Source organism: Procambarus clarkii, chromosome 5 (assembly GCF_040958095.1).
Source record: "Procambarus clarkii isolate CNS0578487 chromosome 5, FALCON_Pclarkii_2.0, whole genome shotgun sequence".
Taxonomy (NCBI): Eukaryota; Metazoa; Arthropoda; class Malacostraca; order Decapoda; family Cambaridae; genus Procambarus; species Procambarus clarkii.
The window spans coordinates 37,840,247-37,860,530 of NC_091154.1; the positions used below are offsets into that span (position 1 = coordinate 37,840,247).

Here is a 20,284-nt window from a genome sequence, read left to right on the forward strand (position 1 = left end):
CCCATATAGGCGAGATAAGCAACAAGCTCTTTACATCCTGTTAACAAACACCAATTTAAGGCCTACCTGCCACATTCCTCTCAATATGTTTCATCACTCTTTCTCATACCGAAAGGATAAGTCGAAAAATGACACCGAGATGTCGTAGTCGACTGGAGAGAGTATTGATGGTGTAAATGAGGTGAGGAGGACGGGATGTGGAACACGGCGCTGCCCAGGACTAAGGCAGGAGAAATCGGGATCAGGGATGGAGGTCCCTGGCGTAATGGACTCCTCCACTTGACATCAACGTATATAGTAAGAAGTTACCAGTTTAGCTTTGGCCTGTGTGAGGGCGGAAAACAGCAGCGAACCCTTTTTACCCGCACTCACAAGGAGTTAACATCGAAGTCGTGGGGCATTACGTCGACTTAAGTGGCTCCTTCGCGCAGTATACCACACCGGGAGACTTCCCTGATATCTCTCGAAAACATACCGGTTCTCATGGAAAGAAAACAAAAAGAGGCTTCGCAAATATTTTGCGTACCAGTAACGCTCCCTCATGACCTGTCCGTTGGTGGAGGAAGATTGACCTACGTCTCAATGGCAGGTTGGAGGTACTGAGAGACATCTCTGGCCTCTCCACTCCCTATCTCCCCACTTTCATTTTTCTCGACGGTGACGTTGAACAGAAAATCTACGAATGATATCTGTACTGGCTCCTGTTGGTCTTGCTTCTGATAGTACAGTCACAGGCTTCTGTTGGTGATGCTTCTGATGGTTGTGCTGAGGCCTCTTGATGGTCCTCCGTTCGGCAGTAGTATTGCAAGCTCTTATTGGTTGCTGTAAGCTCTTGTTGCTGCTGGTGCTGTGGTCTATGATATGCACTCGACCGCAAACAGTTAAATTATTATGGAATTGATATATTTAGCAATGAATATATTTTTAACAAAATAAGGGGTCAAGAACACACAATTCCAAATTAACCTTTAACCGAGAGGAAACTTTTGGGGAAATGTCACTGTTAAACATTTCTGCCACATCACAACAGTGGCAGAATTTTGGATGGTCACCAGAGGGTGATAGCTGAGGTCTCAGTCACTCCTAACTGGCTCGAGGAGGAGGTAGTGAGGACAACAACAACTGGAACTAGCACAAGTATATAGCAGTTGAGGTCAAAATAGTTCGATCTGGCCCATTAGACGGGATTGGGGGATTACATCCACTGGATCTGACTCATTAGACGGCATTGGGGGATTACAAACCATTGGATCTGGCTCATTAGGCGGCATTGCGGGCCAAAATCACTAGAGTTGGAACCAGCAGGAGAGAGAGTTTGGGGGCTATAACCACTGAACTTGAGTCTAGGAGGAGTCAGTAAAGACCAGAACCAGAACCTTATTTCCGATCTTTTTGTTTAGTCGACAAGTTTTATATATAAATTCAATACAGTCGGTTCTGACATTTTACCCGGATATTACACCCAGATATTATACAATATCTTACTTAATAAAGTATAGAAAATAAGGAAAAAATACAAAATATCTATTCACTTTCTCCTTACCTAGAAGACACATATTAGTTCCACTTCATGGCTTGAAGCTCGCGCCATATGCAGCTAAATTACAGACAGTGATCAATGGCGTAATTTGCGTTTTTGCGTATTAATTACAGGTGTCGGTTTGCGATAATTCAAAGATACAAATTTGCAATATAATTATAGTCGCTTGATAATTAGAATCCTTGGAGAGGAGTTTACCGATCATTAGCGGAAGGTATGAAGAGTTCCTGATAATTAGCCCCAATTAGCACATGATGAACTGTAGGGGAGGTCCGAGTCTTGAACGCCTCGCTAACACAAGTTATTGGGAATTACTGGAATTATTCACGAGGTTGTAATGATCTCCTATTTAGTTTACGACAGTGAGATAATTCCAGGAACAGGGATTCAATCACAATGTCGAGCAGCAACAAAACTCAACCCACACGTAATGAAAGAGATGGCATCCCGGTACTTCTTGGACCCGTATCAATTCATGATTCCAGGTCTCATGTGCAGGTGCATTCCTGATCTCTCCTGAACAGTAACACGAATCATTCTCAGTCTCCGCTAACCATTTGAACAGTTCCCGTTGGCTATAGAAAGACGCTTCAATAGAACACATCTCCTGTGCCAGTAAGTCCTCTACCGGCTCACCGTAACCCGTGCTGTTTGGAACTTTTTTTGTTCCGAATAGCTGAATCTAAAACAACAACAAATAGCTTCAATGGATATCTATACTGGTGAACAGGGAAGGAAAGGGGAGGGGGGTTGTCTACTAGATAAGGATGACTTTATAGACAATTCAAAACATATTCGCTCAAAGTCTTCGTAAAATTTGATTATTTAAAGGATATCATCTTGGAACATTTCTACAGAATTGGTTGTGTTAGTTAAATATATATTCAGATCTAAATGGTTGAACTTGTGCCTAGTTTTAAATGGATGAACTTATATACAGTTCTTAATAGTAGAACTTATGTCCAGTTTCAGAGGGTTGAACTTATGCCCAGTTCTATTTATTTGAACTTTTGCTCTGTCATCACCATCTGGTGATGACAGATCTGACCTCTCAATTCATCTCACAGTCAATTTGGAGGCTATCAGTTGCAACGTCCAAACAGAATGGCTTCACTGGAATTTAAGAATTAACATCAGGTTCTATAGCTCAGGTGAGGTCGTATAGGTTCGTACGCTAATGGTTGGTGGAACTATTTTAATTCATAAATTTGTCAGCTCGTGGGAACAGGTTGGGTGTTTGAGAAGTGAGCTGAAGAAGGCGGATCGGAGCAGCACCAAGGTGGAGGTCAGGTCACCACCTTACAAGGAGGAAAGTGAGGGAGAGATGGAGTGCTGGGGAGGAATAGGGGGGTATATAAGCAAGGAAGACACCATGACAGGAGTGCAGTTGGCCCCACATCGTCTCTCTAGCATCAACATGGCATCTTGTAAGGTAGGTCGTCCCTTGCTTGTCTGGCCCGTCGTTCCATGGCGTGTACTCACCTAGTTTTGTGTGTGATGGGAGTGAGTGGGACTCGAGAGGGAGGGAAGGAGAGAGGATAGTGTTAAGGAGAGCTATTGCTCACCTGAGTGAGGCATAGACAGAGGGAAGAACGGTACTGTAGATGGGGTAGTATATACACTAAGACTCATGGTTAAAGATATAGCAAAGATGGGGCAGCAGTGCACAGAACCATTACAAAAGAATACTCTAAGAAGTACTAAAATAAGGGAAGGATGGCAAAAAGAAGGTTAGATTAAGGGTACTAACACAATGAAATGAACACAATTGCTATGAAAAATATATAAATAGGAATAAAGAAAATAATCATATTAACAGTTAAAATATAATTTATTAAATAGTTATATCGCATCAGTTATCCCGGTAAGAATAACAAAATGATTAGACTGAAATGTTTAGTTTAAACTCCATTTCTATCGATCAGGAGGCTCAGAGATGCTTGATAACAGCCTCGGGGGAATTTCTATGTCTCTAGAAGTCAGATAAAGCTGGTTTCTAAGAGTCGTACAATTGGAAGGCAGGGAAGCTGGGGACCTCTAGCAGAGAAAGAATTCACCAACTGTATATTCGAGTTAACAGTACTTGAGACTGTCTGACAGTTTAATGAAAAACATAGCTACGTTACTCTGTAATTCTATGTAAATCATTTACGAACAGAAGAAAGAAAAATGAATTACCTTAATTTAATATTTCTATTTTATTTACGCCTAAAAATGTATTCCATTTGTTCTTTGATCAAACTATATATTGTTTAAAAAAGCTAAATTTTTAGTTTAACGAGATCAACGGCTGTTTTGCTTTTGTGGCGTTGAACGCGTTGATCACTCTCGAGAACCACGTAGACAGAATCCGGAACCACGTAGACAGGATCGAGAACCACCTAGACAAGATCGAGAACCACGTAGACTGGATCGAGAACCACCTAGACAGGATCGAGAACCACCTAGGCAAGATCGAGAATCACATAGACAGGATCGAGTACCACATAGACAGGATCCAGAATCACGTAGACAAAATCGAGAACCCAGTAGACAGGATCGAGAACCACATAGAGAGGATCGAGAATCACGTAGATAGAATCCGGAACCACCTAGACAAAATCGAGAACCACGTATGCAGGATAAAGAAACACATAGACAGGATCGAGCACCACGTAGACAGGATCGAGGGCTGTTACACAAAGCCCACATTACACAAAGTGAGCCCAAGGCTCACTTTGCAGCCCATTATCACGATTCGCCACTCCGTAAACAATGCAACTGTTTTGCCTAGCCAGAAACGTACAATCTATCGAGGCCAATGTAGAGAAAACGTCAAAATTACAGTGTTTTGATTTTGACTAATACGTCGCTTTTTTAACGGATTGCTACAACCTGTAGCAACCTGTCCTCACACTTAATGGACCGAAATTTTAGCACGTAATCGACCACAGCGTCTAATTAAATGCAGCTCAATATTGACGTATTTTAGTACTTAAATGGGTTTACAGGTTCGAATGGTTTTGGCTAAGCAAAAGCCACTTCTGATCTGCCTCTTGGTAAACCATGAGGATTGACTGGATGCGGATGAAATGCAGTTCTTAACAGTCATGTGTTTGCCGCATCTTGAGATGAGAGCACCAGTCTCATCTGGGGTGACGCAAGTTCAAGGCTCTCGGGAAGTCTGCTCTGATGCAAGATCAAAATACTCACGGAGTTTGCTGTGTCGCAAGATCAGGACACTCGAAGTGTACTGTGTCGCAAGATCAGGGGCCAGATTCACGAAGCAGTTACGCAAGTACTTACGAACGTATACATCTTTCCTCAATCTTTGACGGCTTTGGTTACATTTCTTAAACAGTTTACAAGCATGAAAACTTCCCAATCAACTGTTGATATTGATATAAACAGCCTCCTGGTGTTTCCGAGCTCATTAGCTGTTTAATAATTGTAAACAAAGCCGCCAAAGATTGAGAAAAAATGTGCAGGTTCGTAAGTATTTGCGTAACTTCTTCGTGAATCTAGCCCCAGGACTCTCATAGAAATTGTCGGCTCGCAAACTCTCAACATTTGCAATCTTTTCCGCCGCCATTTGTGTGTTCATGTAACAAACTCAAAACTGTCTGGAAATATTCTATGATCTCCAGAAAAATTACATTCGTATAGTCTACTGTGTCGATGGCTAACGACGCTGTTAGTCTGTGTTCCAGGGTAGATATACGACACGGCAGCCTTCATCTTGTTGGGCCATAGCAGTATACAAAGAGTATTTAATTTATTTTATAAGAGTATTTAAGTATTTAATTTGGTATTTAATCGCGTTATTTACGATTAAGCAAACTTTCCAATATCGGATCAAATTTCGTAGTCTTGCGGGTTCCGGAAGCTGTTAGGTCCGACATTTTTTTTTCTGGGTAGTTCTTGCTCCTAATGCATGGTATTAAATTAGGCTAGGCTGGGCTAGGCTTGGCTAGGCTGGGCTGGGCTAGGCTGGGCTAGGCTTGGTTAGGCTAAGTTAGGCTAGGTTAGGGTGGGTTAGGCTGCTTAGAAAAATTATGTGTAACATAAGAATTAATATCTGACAACGAACAAAAATCAGGCATAAAATTCATTAAGTACTTTCGAATTAATCAATACATCTTCAGAAGAATCCTTCCGAAGATGTATTGATTACGTATGGATAATAACATTTAATTCACTTGAACCATCGGAGCCTCGAACCGCTAACAACAAAAACAGCAATCCGCAGACCTACCAACTTGTGGTCTGCGGTTCCAGCCTCCGATGATCCTAGTGAATGAAATGTTTTATCCGCGATGTTGTGGTTACCAATTTATTTAACAAGAACGTGGTGGTTAACTAATCCCTTTATGCTTGCGTGTCACCCCAGGGAAGTGATCTCACGTCTATTGTGTTACCTTTTAATTGGTTCCATAGATCAATCACCCTGTTTCATTAGGATAATTTCTGTACTACAAATGATGAGTCACGGTAACGTGGCTGAAGAGTTGATGACCAAATCACACTCAAGAAAATGCAGAAACGTCGTCGTTTCATCATTTTCTGATGAGTGGTTTGGTCTCCCATTACAGTAATGCTCCAGCCTGACCTTACTGAAGGATGACATGCTCCGCTAATATTCCAGACTGACCATACTGAAAGGCGAGATGGCTCGCTAATGCTTCAGACAATGAGCAATAACTTACAAGATATGAATCACATAATGCTCCAACCGAGTTATTATTACAAAATAATAAAATCAGTGTTTTTTGTAAGGTTCCTTTCGTGATTTTAGAGAAACACCAAAATTCTGAAAACTTTAGAGGACAAAATCTATCGTATCACACCAGATACTGCTCATTAAATAACAGGTTTCGAATGCTTTCTCAACAAAAAAGTTGTAATAATAGCGAATTGCATCCCAAGTAACGAACGTATTAAAATGTGTTTTTTATTGTGGGCGACGATATTAAAACGGCAGAGAAGAACACAAACAAGACCTCTGTCTTCACCTTCCAAGAAGAACCACGGCCTTGGTGTCCGGAAAAACCTACCCCCCTTCTCCAGCCTTTCATTGTCTAATCACAGAGAAGGCATACAAGACCCCCATTTCATGACCCGTCCGAGAAAGGGAAGGATGAATGGGTTGGAGGAGTGGTAGAATAATTAGCGAGAACAGCATATAAATGGCACCACACGAGTCATAAACATCAGCAACCTGAAAAACAGACACGACTTGTAAGGTCAGTTGACCCAGTCACATGACCTAGGCGCAATACGACCACCGTTTTCTCTCGTCACATGGTGCGTCCGTGAAAGGGAAAATGGGAAACATTATATATACATCCATTAACAACTGGTAATAACAGTATTACGATTGTCATTTTTTTCCGATTTTAATAATGATAATTATAATGAGTATTATTATCCTCCCACAGCTGGTTCTCCTCACCCTGGTGGCTGGAGTAGCTCTCGCTGACCCACAGTACAATTACCAACGCCCACCGCCGCCCTCGGGCCTGTACGAGACGCCCGTCGCTCCACCTCCACGCCCACCACCCAGGCCCGCACCTCCACCTCGTTCACGCCCACCACCACCTCAGACCTACAGCCCACCCCCAAAGACCTACAACCCACCCCCACAGGCCTCAAATATCCGCCCACAGACCTATAAGGTAAAACTCACAATAATATCTTGCTCTGAAGAACTTATTACATGAATTACTAACTTATGAGGGGTTCGGAGTGATGGTTGAGAATGATGGGAAACGAAGCTGGGGTCAGTTTCCTATACGGGATAGGACTTGCATGTGGGAGATAGATAAGAATCTGTATGCAGAGTATGCATGAATCCGTAGGGCTACATGGCATAGATAAGGCCCTGTAGGCCTATATATATATATATATATATATATATATATATATATATATATATATATATATATATATATATATATATATATATATATATATATATATATATATATACTAGTTGATTTTATACCCGCATTAGGTCAGGTGATAATATAATGAAGGTGAAAAACATGGGGGGATACATAAGGGATAAATGTGAGGTGAAACATAGAGGCTGCAGAAGGCTTATTGGCCCATACGAGACATCTCCTATCTAAATAGGAGATGTAAATATAGATGTAATATATATATATATATATATATATATATATATATATATATATATATATATATATATATATATATATATATATATATATATATATATCGGTGTGTGTGTGTGTAAATCACGAAAAACTGCCAAGTGATCAATAAAGAGAAAACAGTCAATTTCCAGAATTATTTTTATGCTGCGTTGATAATATTGAAGGACAATGAGAACCTTAGAAGTTTAACACATAGGTAGCTTGGTAGCCTTATTTGAGAGTATTGAAGAACTAAATGGCAGATATAAAAATCAGGTGAGAACCTAAGAAGCTGAGGCGTATTGAATATAACACGTCAAATGTTTAAAGCGTAACTAAGGTGGTCATGAAAACACGGAACCAAACGTAGCACCACAAGACTTAGAGCAACCTGTCTTCCTCAGTCCCCAGCTACCCCAGGGATGGAGGGGATGCCGTACGACTTCCAGTGGGGCGTTGAGGACCGGGACAGTGGCAACGCCTTCAGCCATGTGGAGAACAGCGACGGTCGTACTACCCAGGGGGAGTACCGCGTCCTCATGCCCGACGGTCGCACTCAGGTGAGTACTTGCGTCCTCATGCCCGACTGTTGCACTCAGGTGAGTACTTGCGTCTTCATGCCCGACGGTTGCACTCAGGTGAGTACTTGCGTCCTCATGCCCGACTGTTGCACTCAGGTGAGTACTTGCGTCCTCATGCCCGACTGTTGCACTCAGGTGAGTACCTGCGTCCTCATGCCCGACGGTCGCACTCAGGTGAGTATCTGCGTCCTCATGCCCGACTGTTGCACTCAGGTGAGTACCTGCGTCTGGATGACAGACATTCGCACTCAGGTGAATACCGCATCCTGATATCCGACGATCGTATTCAAGCGTGTACTTCTGAGTGTTTATATTTTCTTGAGAGTCAAATATCCCACATATTATTTCTTTGATAAAAAAAAAAAGTTTGGCAATGTCGTGAGAAATCAGCCGGATGAAGTTATTGATACGTAAGATTCAGGACCATCATTAAGGCTCATTCGTCAACTGTGCCATTCTCAATCTTGTTCCTAATTGTCTCTTTTTTTCCCCAGGTGGTGAAGTTCTTCGACAACGGCGGTGGATTCAACGCCGAGGTGACCTACGTGTAACAGCTATCTGATTGATCAGCTCTCTGATTGATCAGCTATCTGATTGATCAGTTATCTGATTTCGAACTTCGAAGTGCCTCGGATCCCATAATTCCGATCATTAGAGACCCTCCTTCTGAACACTTGCTGCCGAACATGTATCCTGTTTGCGATAAATTTGTAAACTCCGAAGCACTTCCAAATCGAACGTTCAGAACGCAAGGGCGACCATGATACATGGACAACCGGAGCCAACGAGCTTTCTTTCCTCACTCCAACGACCCTGGAACGACCATTCCTACGAACCAATCATTAAAGTTCCTTTCTCACTTTCTCTGCTCTCTCGTGTACTCTCTCCTCGACCATTCTTATCTCCTCAAATTGTGAAATTTGTAAATATATGCATAGTTGAAACCGTAACAGAATAATTTCTTACAAAAAATATATATTATATTTTCATTATATTTTCTACAGCTCGAATTAGACACTTTTGATGCTTCTTTTAAAAAAAAAAAAAACTTGTATAGATTTTCTCATTCAAAGTTTATTAGTGTTAAATCACACACTTACAATGTAAAAATCATAAGAGGTATTCAGGGCTACCGGACCTAAAATCTTCATCTGTTTCAGAACTTGTCTCTTGTTCGACCGTTCTTTCATATTTATATATTAGGTGGCTTATGATGTACTAATACCTGACAAAATATATATTTACAAAACTCTTCAGCGGCAAGAGTTCTACAATAGCAAGTGTTCACGTGTTCTCCACTGGCAAGTGTTCTTCAGCGGCAGGTATTCTTCAGTGGCATCTTTTCTTCAGTAACAAGTGTTTTCTGTCATAAGATTTCAGATAGAAACAAGTATTTTTCAGTGGAAAGTTTTCTACAGCGAAAAAAGTGTTCTTCAACAGCAAGTAGTAATCTTCAGTGGCAAGCGTTCCTCATTCTTATACTTTTTTTTGGTAATCAATAATATTTTTTTTGTAAACCCTAAGAAAAACTTTTATTTCATCTAAGTTGTAAACTTCACCTCTGAATTTTTCTGTCTCTACACTACATCTTATTATACCTTAGCATTTCGAGATTGTACAATACAATACATTGTATGTAATAAAAAAGTCGTATTTGTCAATACCCAAGTCTCTTTGTCCTCCATGTTTAAATGAATTGGTCGGAAGGTGAATATTATAGCAAGTATCATACAGAGTGGAAAACTCTCTCTTGGCCGCTTTGCTGTCCGCTGCAGTGTTGCAGACGCTGGGATTGAATTCATCACTGAAATATATTGTCGAGTGAATTGCCAACACGGCAGCACCGAGCTCCATTTGCCCGATGTTGGAGGAAAGGCGAATGTGGAGAGATATAATAACAGAGCATAAACATTATAACTCATTATGAACTGTAATATTTTAACTTCCAACACAAATTTTTTGTTTAAATCTATTTTGGGTCAAGGTGCAAAAGTCGCTGGAAAAAAATTATGGAGTTTGTCAACCTCCTTCGTGAATTAGAAAAAGGAGACTTGAGTAAAATGTGCATAGTGGTTTCTGTCGAAAATCTGTTGATCTCCCGTTTCTAAACCAGATATTTTTTTCTCATGACATATTCGTTGATCTGTGGTTCTGCCCTTACTATCCATAGGACTAGAATGAACTGAGATTATCCAGGAACTTTTTATTTTTGTCCAGGCTGGTCAATATTCTTATTCCACGAGATGTACAAAATCTTCTTCGTGCTCTTCAAAATTGTTACATTTTGTTATAGGTAAAGCTGCTATTAGGTTCGATAAGACCTGACTTTGATGACGACGATTCAACAATTAATTAGTCAATTGGTTAAAAAAAAGTGTGTGTGTGTGTGTGTGTGTGTGTGTGTGTGTGTGTGTGTGTGTGTGTGTGTGTGTGTGTGTGTGTGTGTGTGTGTGTGTGTGTGAATATTTTAGTAGTGTTTACCTACCTACTCTCGTTTATAAGTTACATGACAACACAACACTGAGTTAGTTGGAATTCCTACCAACTAACGTTATGGCACACAACACACACACACACAAGACATTTTGTGTGTGTGTGTGTGTGTGTGTGTGTGTGTGTGTGTGTGTGTGTGTGTGTGTGTGTGTGTGTGTGTGTGTGTGTGTGTGTATGTGTGTGTTTACATACGCAAACCCGCTAAAGTCACCATTTCACCTCACCACCTTGACGAGCCTGACTCCCCACTTTGCGGCTAGGACAAGATCAGTGCTCAGGCTACGTTGCCACGAATATACGTAACAAATACAACGTAACCTCTAAAATAACAGTACTCGTACAGACTGTAGAGTTTACGTAAAAAAGGTAAACTGTATCGCTTATAAAAATCAAAATTGGATTTATATTGACATGGAAGAAGGACCAGCTGAGAAAATAATCCTAATCACTTCTAGATCATAAAAGTATTATATCAGACCTTATTTTTTTAACATTTGACCTAGCGTTGAATTTCAATCTCAACTGTATATGTCAATTATCTATTTTAGGGGGGGTGGGGGTATCTTCACAGTGTATATTGTGTACATAGTACATATAGCGACTGTGGAAGTATACCATATTGTAGAATTAGTTGAATAAACAATGCAGATCCCTCAGAAAAAAAAATTAGGGCATATTATACACACATGCAATAAATAGCACACATGCACATGCAAGAATTAGGACATATGATGTACCTTTTCAACGTTTCGCAGACGGAACGCATCAGTTCGCATGTGAATATAGCATCGGTATGGGGGCGCGTCTCACAACAGTTAGGCGAATCCAGGTGAGCAAAGCAGATCACTCTCCCACTTTCCCTGTCACAGACAGAGAGGCACGGAAACCCTTCCCATTGTCGACGAACTTCACCACCTGCGTGAGGCAGAGTGCATCAGTGAGTTGAACTTTTAACTGCTATATGTTTATAATTATTATATAAGCCTATATGTTTATAATTATTATATAAGCCTATATGTTTATATTATTATTAGGATGAGACCATCTATGGAAATTCGTGACTAGACTCGACCACTCAGATGAACATTAAAACTGAAACTCCTGCATTTTTTGACATATTAGACTGTTTAGGATATGGTAGTCTCAGACTGGTTCACACTATTATGGATAAAAATATTTTTTTGGAATTTTCATTGATGGCATTTTAACGTGAATGTGTCCGTCGGGCATCAGGACGCAAGTACTCACCTGAGTGCGACTGTCAGACGTCAGGACGTTGTACTCACCTGTGTGCGACCGTCGGGTATCAAGACGCAGGTACTCACCTGAGTGCGACCGTCGGGCATGAGGACGCGGTACTCCCCTTGGGTAGTACGACCGTCGCTGTTCTCCGCATGGCTGAAGTCGTTAGCACTCTCCCCGTCCTGGACGACCCACTGGAAGTCGTACGGCATTCCGACCATCTGTAACGCAGACGACTTTAAAACGTCGTTGTTGCACAATTGTACACAAGAATCGTGTGTACACCTCCTCTCTCCTGAGGGTTTTCAGAATACTGGAAAAGATGTTGACCAAACCACACACTAGAAAGTGAAGGGACGACGACGAAGGGACGACTCAATCGACTAGAGAATGGTCCAGGACGGACCGAAACGTCGTCGTCCCTTCACTTTCTAATACGTGGTGACGACGTTTGGTTTGGTCAACATATTTCAGCCACGTTTTTGTGACTCCTCGTCTGCATTGAAAAGATATCATTAATAGAGGCAAATAGAGCAAGTATTACAAACAAAAATTACATATTTCCTTATCTAACGATAATTTCTTATTGTGTTCTAAACCTGTAATTCTTCACAGTTTTTTCTTCTTTGTTAGGGGTCCTAATAAGTCTTAATAAGGCTTTTCCCTACCTTAACTCCACTTTAAAATGGAGTCAATAGTTATGGCGAAGAAAAATGTTTTATAACAAGAAAATGCTGAGAACCAGACGTAAGGCTTATAGTGAGGTTTCAAATAAGGGAAATGTTACGCTTAAACAACGCAAGTGTTCATATGAACGTTTCCAACATGGCAACTGGCTACCTACGACCATTACTAATCCTCCCTAGCCGTCAACCATGTTTTCTCTGCCCCAGGGAAAACATGGTTGACGGCTAGGGAAGAATAGTAATGGTTTCACCTCCTGCTAGAATTCCTTCCCTCAACCCACGGAGGAAATGTTTAGATGTTTATCTCTCAGAATGTTTGGTAATATGTTTATGGTTTGTGATGTGTGTCTATGTATGTATTAACACGATGTACTGAACGGGGTGAGAATAGCTTGAGCTACCTCATCCCTTTGTGTCTATTTTACCTCAATAAACTGGTAAAATAGACACAAAGGGATGAGGTAGCTCAAGCTATTCTCTTTTCAATTCTCAATATTTTCAATTTCAACCCACGGGAAACTCCCCACCAATACTGTGCTTACTTACAGGCGCTGACGGTGCTTGGTACAGGCCAGACGGCTCAGATGGCTCTACAGGTGGTGCACTGTATAAAGCAGCTGGAGCTTGGTACAGAGCAGCTGGTTCAGTGGTAGATGGCGGAGGTGGTGCTTCGTATAGAGCAGCTGGTTCAGTGGTAGATGGCGGAGGTGGTGCTTCGTATAGAGCAGCTGGTTCAGTGGTAGATGGCGGAGGTGGTGCTTCGTATAGAGCAGCTGGTTCAGTGGTAGATGGCGGAGGTGGTGCTTCGTATAGAGCAGCTGGTTCAGTGGTAGATGGCGCAGCTGGTGCTTCGTATAGAGCAGCTGGTTCAGTGGTAGATGACGCAGCTGGTGCTTCGTACAGAGCAGCTGGTTCAGTGGTAGATGGCGCAGGTGGAGCTTCGTACAGAGCAGCTGGTTCAGTGGTAGATGGTGCAGCTGGTGCTTCGTACAGAGCAGCTGGTTCAGTGGTAGATGGCGCAGCTGGTGCTTCGTACAGAGCAGCTGGTTCAGTGGTAGATGGCGCAGCTGGTGCTTCGTACAGAGCAGCTGGTTCAGTGGTAGATGGTGCAGCTGGTGCTTCGTACAGAGCAGCTGGTTCAGTGGTAGATGGCGCAGCTGGTGCTTCGTACAGAGCAGCTGGTTCAGTGGTAGATGGCGCAGGTGGAGCTTCGTACAGAGCAGCTGGTTCAGTGGTAGATGGCGCAGCTGGTGCTTCGTACAGAGCAGCTGGTTCAGTGACAGCTGGTTCAGTGGCAGCTGGTTCAGTGGTGGTTGGCGCAGGTGGAGCTTCGTACAGAGCAGCTGGTTCAGTGGTGGATGGCGCAGGTGGAGCTTCGTACAGAGCAGCTGGTTCAGTGGCAGCTGGTTCAGTGGCAGCTGGTTCAGTGGCAGCTGGTTCAGTGGCAGCTGGTTCAGTGGCAGCTGGTTCAGTGACAGCTGGTTCAGTGGCAGCTGGTTCAGTGGCAGCTGGCACAAACGGAATTTCATACAATCTCGAAGGTACCAGTGGTTCGACCGGCGCTTCATACAAGTTCGAAGACAGAGAGCCGAGACCGGGGGCAAGTTCCTCCGGGGCTTGGGAGAGGTTCGAGTGAGGGCCAGAGTCCTGAGGAAGGGGCAGCTTCGCGGCAGACGCGACGCTGGTCGTGGCCACAGCCCCCAACAACATCAACAAACACACCTGGAAGAACAATACTGGGTCAAGGTGGGTGGAGAGGGAGGATGGAAGGTCTCACTCTACTATCATGGGTCAAGGTGGGTGCAGAGGGAGGATGGAAGGTCTCACTCTACTATCATGGGTCAAGGTGGGTGGAGAGGGAGGATGGAAGGTCTCACTCTACTATCATGGGTCAAGGTGGGTGCAGAGGGAGGATGGAAGGTCTCACTCTACTATCATGGGTCAAGGTGGGTGGAGAGGGAGGATGGAAGGTCTCACTCTACTATCATGGGTCAAGGTGGGTGCAGAGGGAGGATGGAAGGTCTCACTCTACTATCATGGGTCAAGGTGGGTGGAGAGGGAGGATGGAAGGTCTCACTCTACTATCATGGGTCAAGGTGGGTGCAGAGGGAGGATGGAAGGTCTCACTCTACTATCATGGGTCAAGGTGGGTGCAGAGGGAGGATGGAAGGTCTCACTCTACTATCATGGGTCAAGGTGGGTGCAGAGGGAGGATGGAAGGTCTCACTCTACTATCATGGGTCAAGGTGGGTGGAGAGGGAGGATGGAAGGTCTTCACTCTACTATCATGGGTCAAGGTGGGTGCAGAGGGAGGATGGAAGGTCTCACTCTACTATCATGGGTCAAGGTGGGTGCAGAGGGAGGATGGAAGGTCTCATTCTACTATCATGGGTCAAGGTGGGTGCAGAGGGAGGATGGAAGGTCTCATTCTACTATCATGGGTCAAGGTGGGTGCAGAGGGAGGATGGAAGGTCTCACTCTACTATCATGGGTCAAGGTGGGTGCAGAGGGAGGATGGAAGGTCTCACTCTACTATCATGGACACACCGTAAACATCAGGGGTCAACAAGAACAAATCATGAACATTAATAAGGAGGAGATGTGGCGATGTTCTCTGCTCTACGATGTGGTGTAGTCTTCAGGGGCACGTCCGGCGAACAGTAGTCTGTCTCTCCCCCATACCCTAGGGGTACGTCTGGCGTACTATAGCACACTCCGCCAGGGGAAACGTCTGGCGAACCAGAGCTCAACGTATTACATACACTAAAGCAGGGCAGGTTTGTTATTCACTGTGGGAAGTATACTTATTGCAATAGATAGCAGAGTATAGTAAGGACAGACAGCTTCTAACCCTTGAGAGGTCATCAGTTTACATTAATAAAGAAGTAAAGAAAGATTTATATATATATATATATATATATATATATATATATATATATATATATATATATATATATATATATATATATATATATATATATATATATATATTGAGAGACAAACCTCAGGAGACATAATGATGGAATGGTGGCTGCTGCCTAACTGCTGTTCGAGGCTCTATCCTCTCGCATATATATACATATATCCCCTGGAAACTTGACCTTGCAACACTTTCTCAACCTCACATATTTAATAGTGCCCGCTATCACGTCTCTTTTTTTTGTAAATTGCGTTCAGCGTGAAGCAAATTTTGTAAATATTGTTCAACTGTGAGGCTTCTTATCATGCTCGCTTGCTTTTGTTCAATAGGGACTTGTTATAGTGATATGTGTGACGTGGTTAGATAGTCCTAAGGTCGTTCAGTGGCTCTGTTGCAAAAGATCTGCATGTTTTTTTTTCCCCCCTCGGGTGGAGGCGATGGGGGGGATAAACTTGATTTTGATGATTCAATGTTGTTTTCCAGCTTGAGGACCTTGAAGTTACTCTCACTGTCACTGTAGTTATCTGTGGTATTTTCTTTCACTATCTACATGATTAAAACTGCATCCATCTCCGCTATTTATTGTTCGTACGACTATTTTACTATTACTGTTTTATGGCTGCTGCTGCTCATGTCACGGGAACACTCACTGTCTATATGACAGCTACTGTTAGTATCGCCGTCATTTACTGTCAGTATGACGGTTTCTGACCACATTGACAGTTTCTGACCACAACATTTATACACCTGCACGCCTCAGCAGGTGTGGCTGTGAGCAGTGCTGATGATCCGTAATTATTATTTCCTCCCCTCTGACTTCTATAGTATATGTCAGTATACTGCATTCTGACCTTCCCTGGAACAGACTCCTGGGGCACGTTAAAGGTCAGTTGGAACATTGTCTTGACCCAACTTGTGGGTCATACGCCTATAAAACATGGTATATGTCAGTTGTTATAAGCATGACCTTTCTTGAGCCGACTCATGTGTTGTTTCAAGTTAACCAAGTGGTATATGATAATATATGATGATCACACACACACACTTACACACACATGGGGTTTGGGGCCTCGTGGCTGAGTGGACAGCGCTCGGGGGTCGTAGTTCTAAGGGCCCGGGTTCGATTTCCAGCCGAGGCGGAAATAATGGGCCGAGTTTCTTTCACGCTGATGCTCTGATCACGTAGCAGTAAATACGTACCTGGGAGTTATACAGCTGCTACGGGCTGCTTCCTGAGGATGTGTGTGTGTGTGTGTGTGTGTGTGTGTGTGTGTGCGTGTGTGTGCGTGTGTGTGCGTGTGTGTGCGTGTGTGTGTGTGTGTGTGTGTGTGTGTGTGTGTGTGTGTGTGTGTGTGTGTGTGTGTGTGTGTGTGTGTGTGTGTGTGTGTTAGAAATATATGTATTAGATATAATAGAGGAAATTACACTGGATAGAAAGGCAGGGTCCAAAAGCTAATTGCTTGATTCTGCAAGCACAAATAGTAAATACACACACACACACACACAGTGCAAACACCAGGAAAACTACTGCCTCGTTACTAGGCCTACCTAACGGGGAAGATAGGCAAGTGTGGGAAGGAAAGAGTTGAATACAACAATTATTCCTTTCGGAAGTATTTGGAATATTTCCTTTCCGGAAGTATTCCCTTCGACCTGTTTCTTTCCTTTCCAGGAAAGTGTTTCCAGGACGTGTTCCGCCTGGCATTACATGGCGGCGGCACACTTTTCAGTTGTTTTTAATCACTCACTTTTAGGGCATGGCCCGAGGCACAGAAAGGGAGTGGGAACCTATCAGAACATTTGAAATCCTTAGGTAAAAATGCTTTAATGCAGGATCAATTTATGTCGTAAGACGAAGATTATCAAGTTATTTTGACGGGACATTAATGTAAAGATCATGAACCGATTTTAGTGCTAATTAAATGACATTTCCCCTGCCATCAGCTTCTGTTGTATTTGGAATATTTGGAGGGCAATGTACCACCCCCTCTCTATTATCTATCTCACTGGACCTGTGAAGCAAATGTACCCTCGTTTGTGAGGGCAGTGTACCACCCCCTGTGAGGCAAATGTACCCTCACTTGTGAGGGCAGTGTACCACCCCCTGTGAGGCAAATGTACCCTCACTTGTGAGGACAGTGTACCACCCCCTGTGAGGCAAATGTACCCTCGCTTGTGAGGACAGTGTACCACCCCTTGTGAGGCAAATGTACCCTCACTTGTGAGGGCAGTGTACCACCCCCTGTGAGGCAAATGTACCCTCGCTTGTGAGGACAGTGTACCACCCCCTGTGAGGCAAATGTACCCTCGCTTGTGAGGACAGTGTACCACCCCCTGTGAGGCAAATGTACCCCCGTTTGTGAGGGCAGTGTACCACCCCCTGTGAGGCAAATGTACCCTCACTTGTGAGGGCAGTGTACCCCCCCCTGTGAGGCAAATGTACCCTCGCTTGTGAGGACAGTGTACCACCCCCTGTGAGGCAAATGTACCCTCGTTTGTGAGGGCAGTGTACCACCCCCTGTGAGGCAAATGTACCCTCACTTGTGAGGACAGTGTACCACCCCCTGTGAGGCAAATGTACCCTCGCTTGTGCGGACAGTGTACCACCCCCTGTGAGGCAAATGTACCCTCGTTTGTGAGGGCAGTGTACCCCCGCTAAACACACACCGAAACTACGACGTTGGTACAACGTTTGAACAAGGTTTAACACTTCCTAACCAGTTATAACAACCAATATAGCAAGTTGTAACAACGTTCTAATACGTCATAAACACGTTAAGCCAAGATATAACAACTTTATTACAAGTTGTAACAAGCGGAAAATAGAGACAGTTTCGGTTTGTGTTTCCAGGGCCACCCCCTGTGAGGCAAATGTACCCTCACTTGTGAGGGCAGTGTACCACCCCCTGTGAGGCAAATGTACCCTCGCTTGTGAGGGCAGTGTACCCCCCCCTGTGAGGCAAATGTACCCTCGCTTGTGAGGGCAGTGTACCACCCCCTGTGAGGCAAATGTACCCTCACTTGTGAGGGCAGTGTACCACCCCCCTGTGAGGCAAATGTACCCTCACTTGTGAGGGCAGTGTACCACCCCCTGTGAGGCAAATGTATCCTCACTTGTGAGGACAGTGTACCACCCCCCTGTGAGGCAAATGTACCCTCGCTTGTGAGGACAGTGTACCACCCCCTGTGAGGCAAATGTACCCTCGTTTGTGAGGGCAGTGTACCACCCCCTGTGAGGCAAATGTACCCTCACTTGTGAGGGCAGTGTACCACCCCCTGTGAGGCAAATGTACCCTCGCTTGTGAGGGCAGTGTACCACCCCCTGTGAGGCAAATGTACCCTCGCTTGTGAGGGCAGTGTACCACCCCCTGTGAGGCAAATGTACCCTCACTTGTGAGGGCAGTGTACCACCCCCCTGTGAGGCAAATGTACCCTCACTTGTGAGGGCAGTGTACCACCCCCTGTGAGGCAAATGTATCCTCACTTGTGAGGACAGTGTACCACCCCCCTGTGAGGCAAATGTACCCTCACTTGTGAGGGCAGTGTACCACCCCCTGTGAGGCAAATGTATCCTCACTTGTGAGGACAGTGTACCACCCCCCTGTGAGGCAAATGTACCCTCGCTTGTGAGGGCAGTGTACCACCCCCTGTGAGGCAAATGTACCCTCACTTGTGAGGACAGTGTACCACCCCCTGTGAGGCAAATGTACCCTCACTTGTGAGGACAGTGTACCACCCCCTGTGAGGCAAATGTACCCTCACTTGTGAGGGCAGTGTACCACCCCCTGTGAGGCAAGCGTATTTCCCCCGTCTGAAAAGGGAATGTACCACCACAAGTGAAGGGGAGACACCCCTCACCTGTGAGGGGAAGAGACACCCCCTCACCTGTGAGGGGAAGAGACACCCCCTCACCTGTGACGGGAAGAGACACCCCGTCACCTGTGAGGGGAAGAGACACCCCCTCACCTGTGAGGGGAAGAGACACCCCCTCACCTGTGAGGGGAAGAGACACCCCCTCACCTGTGAGGGGAAGAGACACCCCCTCACCTGTGAGGGGAAGAGACACCCCCTCACCTGTGAGGGGAAGAGACACCCCCTCACCTGTGAGGGGAAGAGACACCCCCTCACCTGTGAGGGGAAGAGACACCCCCTCACCTGTGAGGGGAAGAGACACCCCCTCACCTGTGAGGGGAAGAGACACCCCCTCACCTGTGAGGAGAAGAGACACCCCCTCACCTGTGACGGGAAAGACACCCCCTCACCTGTGAGGGGAAAGACACCCCCTCACCTGTGAGGGGAAGAGACACCCCCTCACCTGTGAGGGGAAGAGACACCCCCTCACCTGTGAGGTGAAGAGACACCCCCTCACCTGTGAGGGGAAGAGACACCCCCTCACCTGTGAGGGGAAGAGACACCCCCTCACCTGTGAGGGGAAGAGACACCCCCTCACCTGTGAGGGGAAGAGACACCCCCTCACCTGTGAGGGGAAGAGACACCCCCTCACCTGTGAGGGGAAGTGCCAACCCAAAAAAAGAACAAAAACAACAAACTCTGACAGTATCCACCACCTCCGCGCCTCACACATCAAGGGCAGGGCACTTGTGGGTGCTCCACAAACGTCGTCCACTAAGCTCATATGAAGTGAAAACCAGATTAGCTCGTAAAGGTTAAATGTTTGTTTATTA

At 44.5% G+C, this 20,284-nt stretch overlaps 2 protein-coding genes across 2 annotated transcripts; one reads left to right on the forward strand and one right to left on the reverse strand.

The window, feature by feature from the left end:
* The first annotated feature begins 2,902 nt into the window (after positions 1-2,902).
* LOC123753206 (cuticle protein 19) lies at positions 2,903-9,919 on the forward strand. Its single transcript, XM_045735196.2, has 4 exons — positions 2,903-2,972; positions 6,958-7,194; positions 8,082-8,237; positions 8,753-9,919. Exons 1-4 carry the CDS (start codon positions 2,913-2,915, stop codon positions 8,807-8,809), a joined length of 510 nt encoding a protein of 169 aa, XP_045591152.2. The 5' UTR covers positions 2,903-2,912; the 3' UTR covers positions 8,810-9,919.
* A 527-nt stretch (positions 9,920-10,446) lies between these two features.
* On the reverse strand, positions 10,447-15,724 carry LOC138350455 (uncharacterized). The gene is made up of 4 exons (XM_069301343.1): positions 15,683-15,724; positions 13,226-14,401; positions 12,077-12,214; positions 10,447-11,666 (listed from the first exon to the last, which is right to left on the reverse strand). Exons 1-4 carry the CDS (start codon positions 15,692-15,694, stop codon positions 11,595-11,597), a joined length of 1,398 nt encoding a protein of 465 aa, XP_069157444.1. The 5' UTR covers positions 15,695-15,724; the 3' UTR covers positions 10,447-11,594.
* Between the last annotated feature and the right edge of the window lie 4,560 nt (positions 15,725-20,284).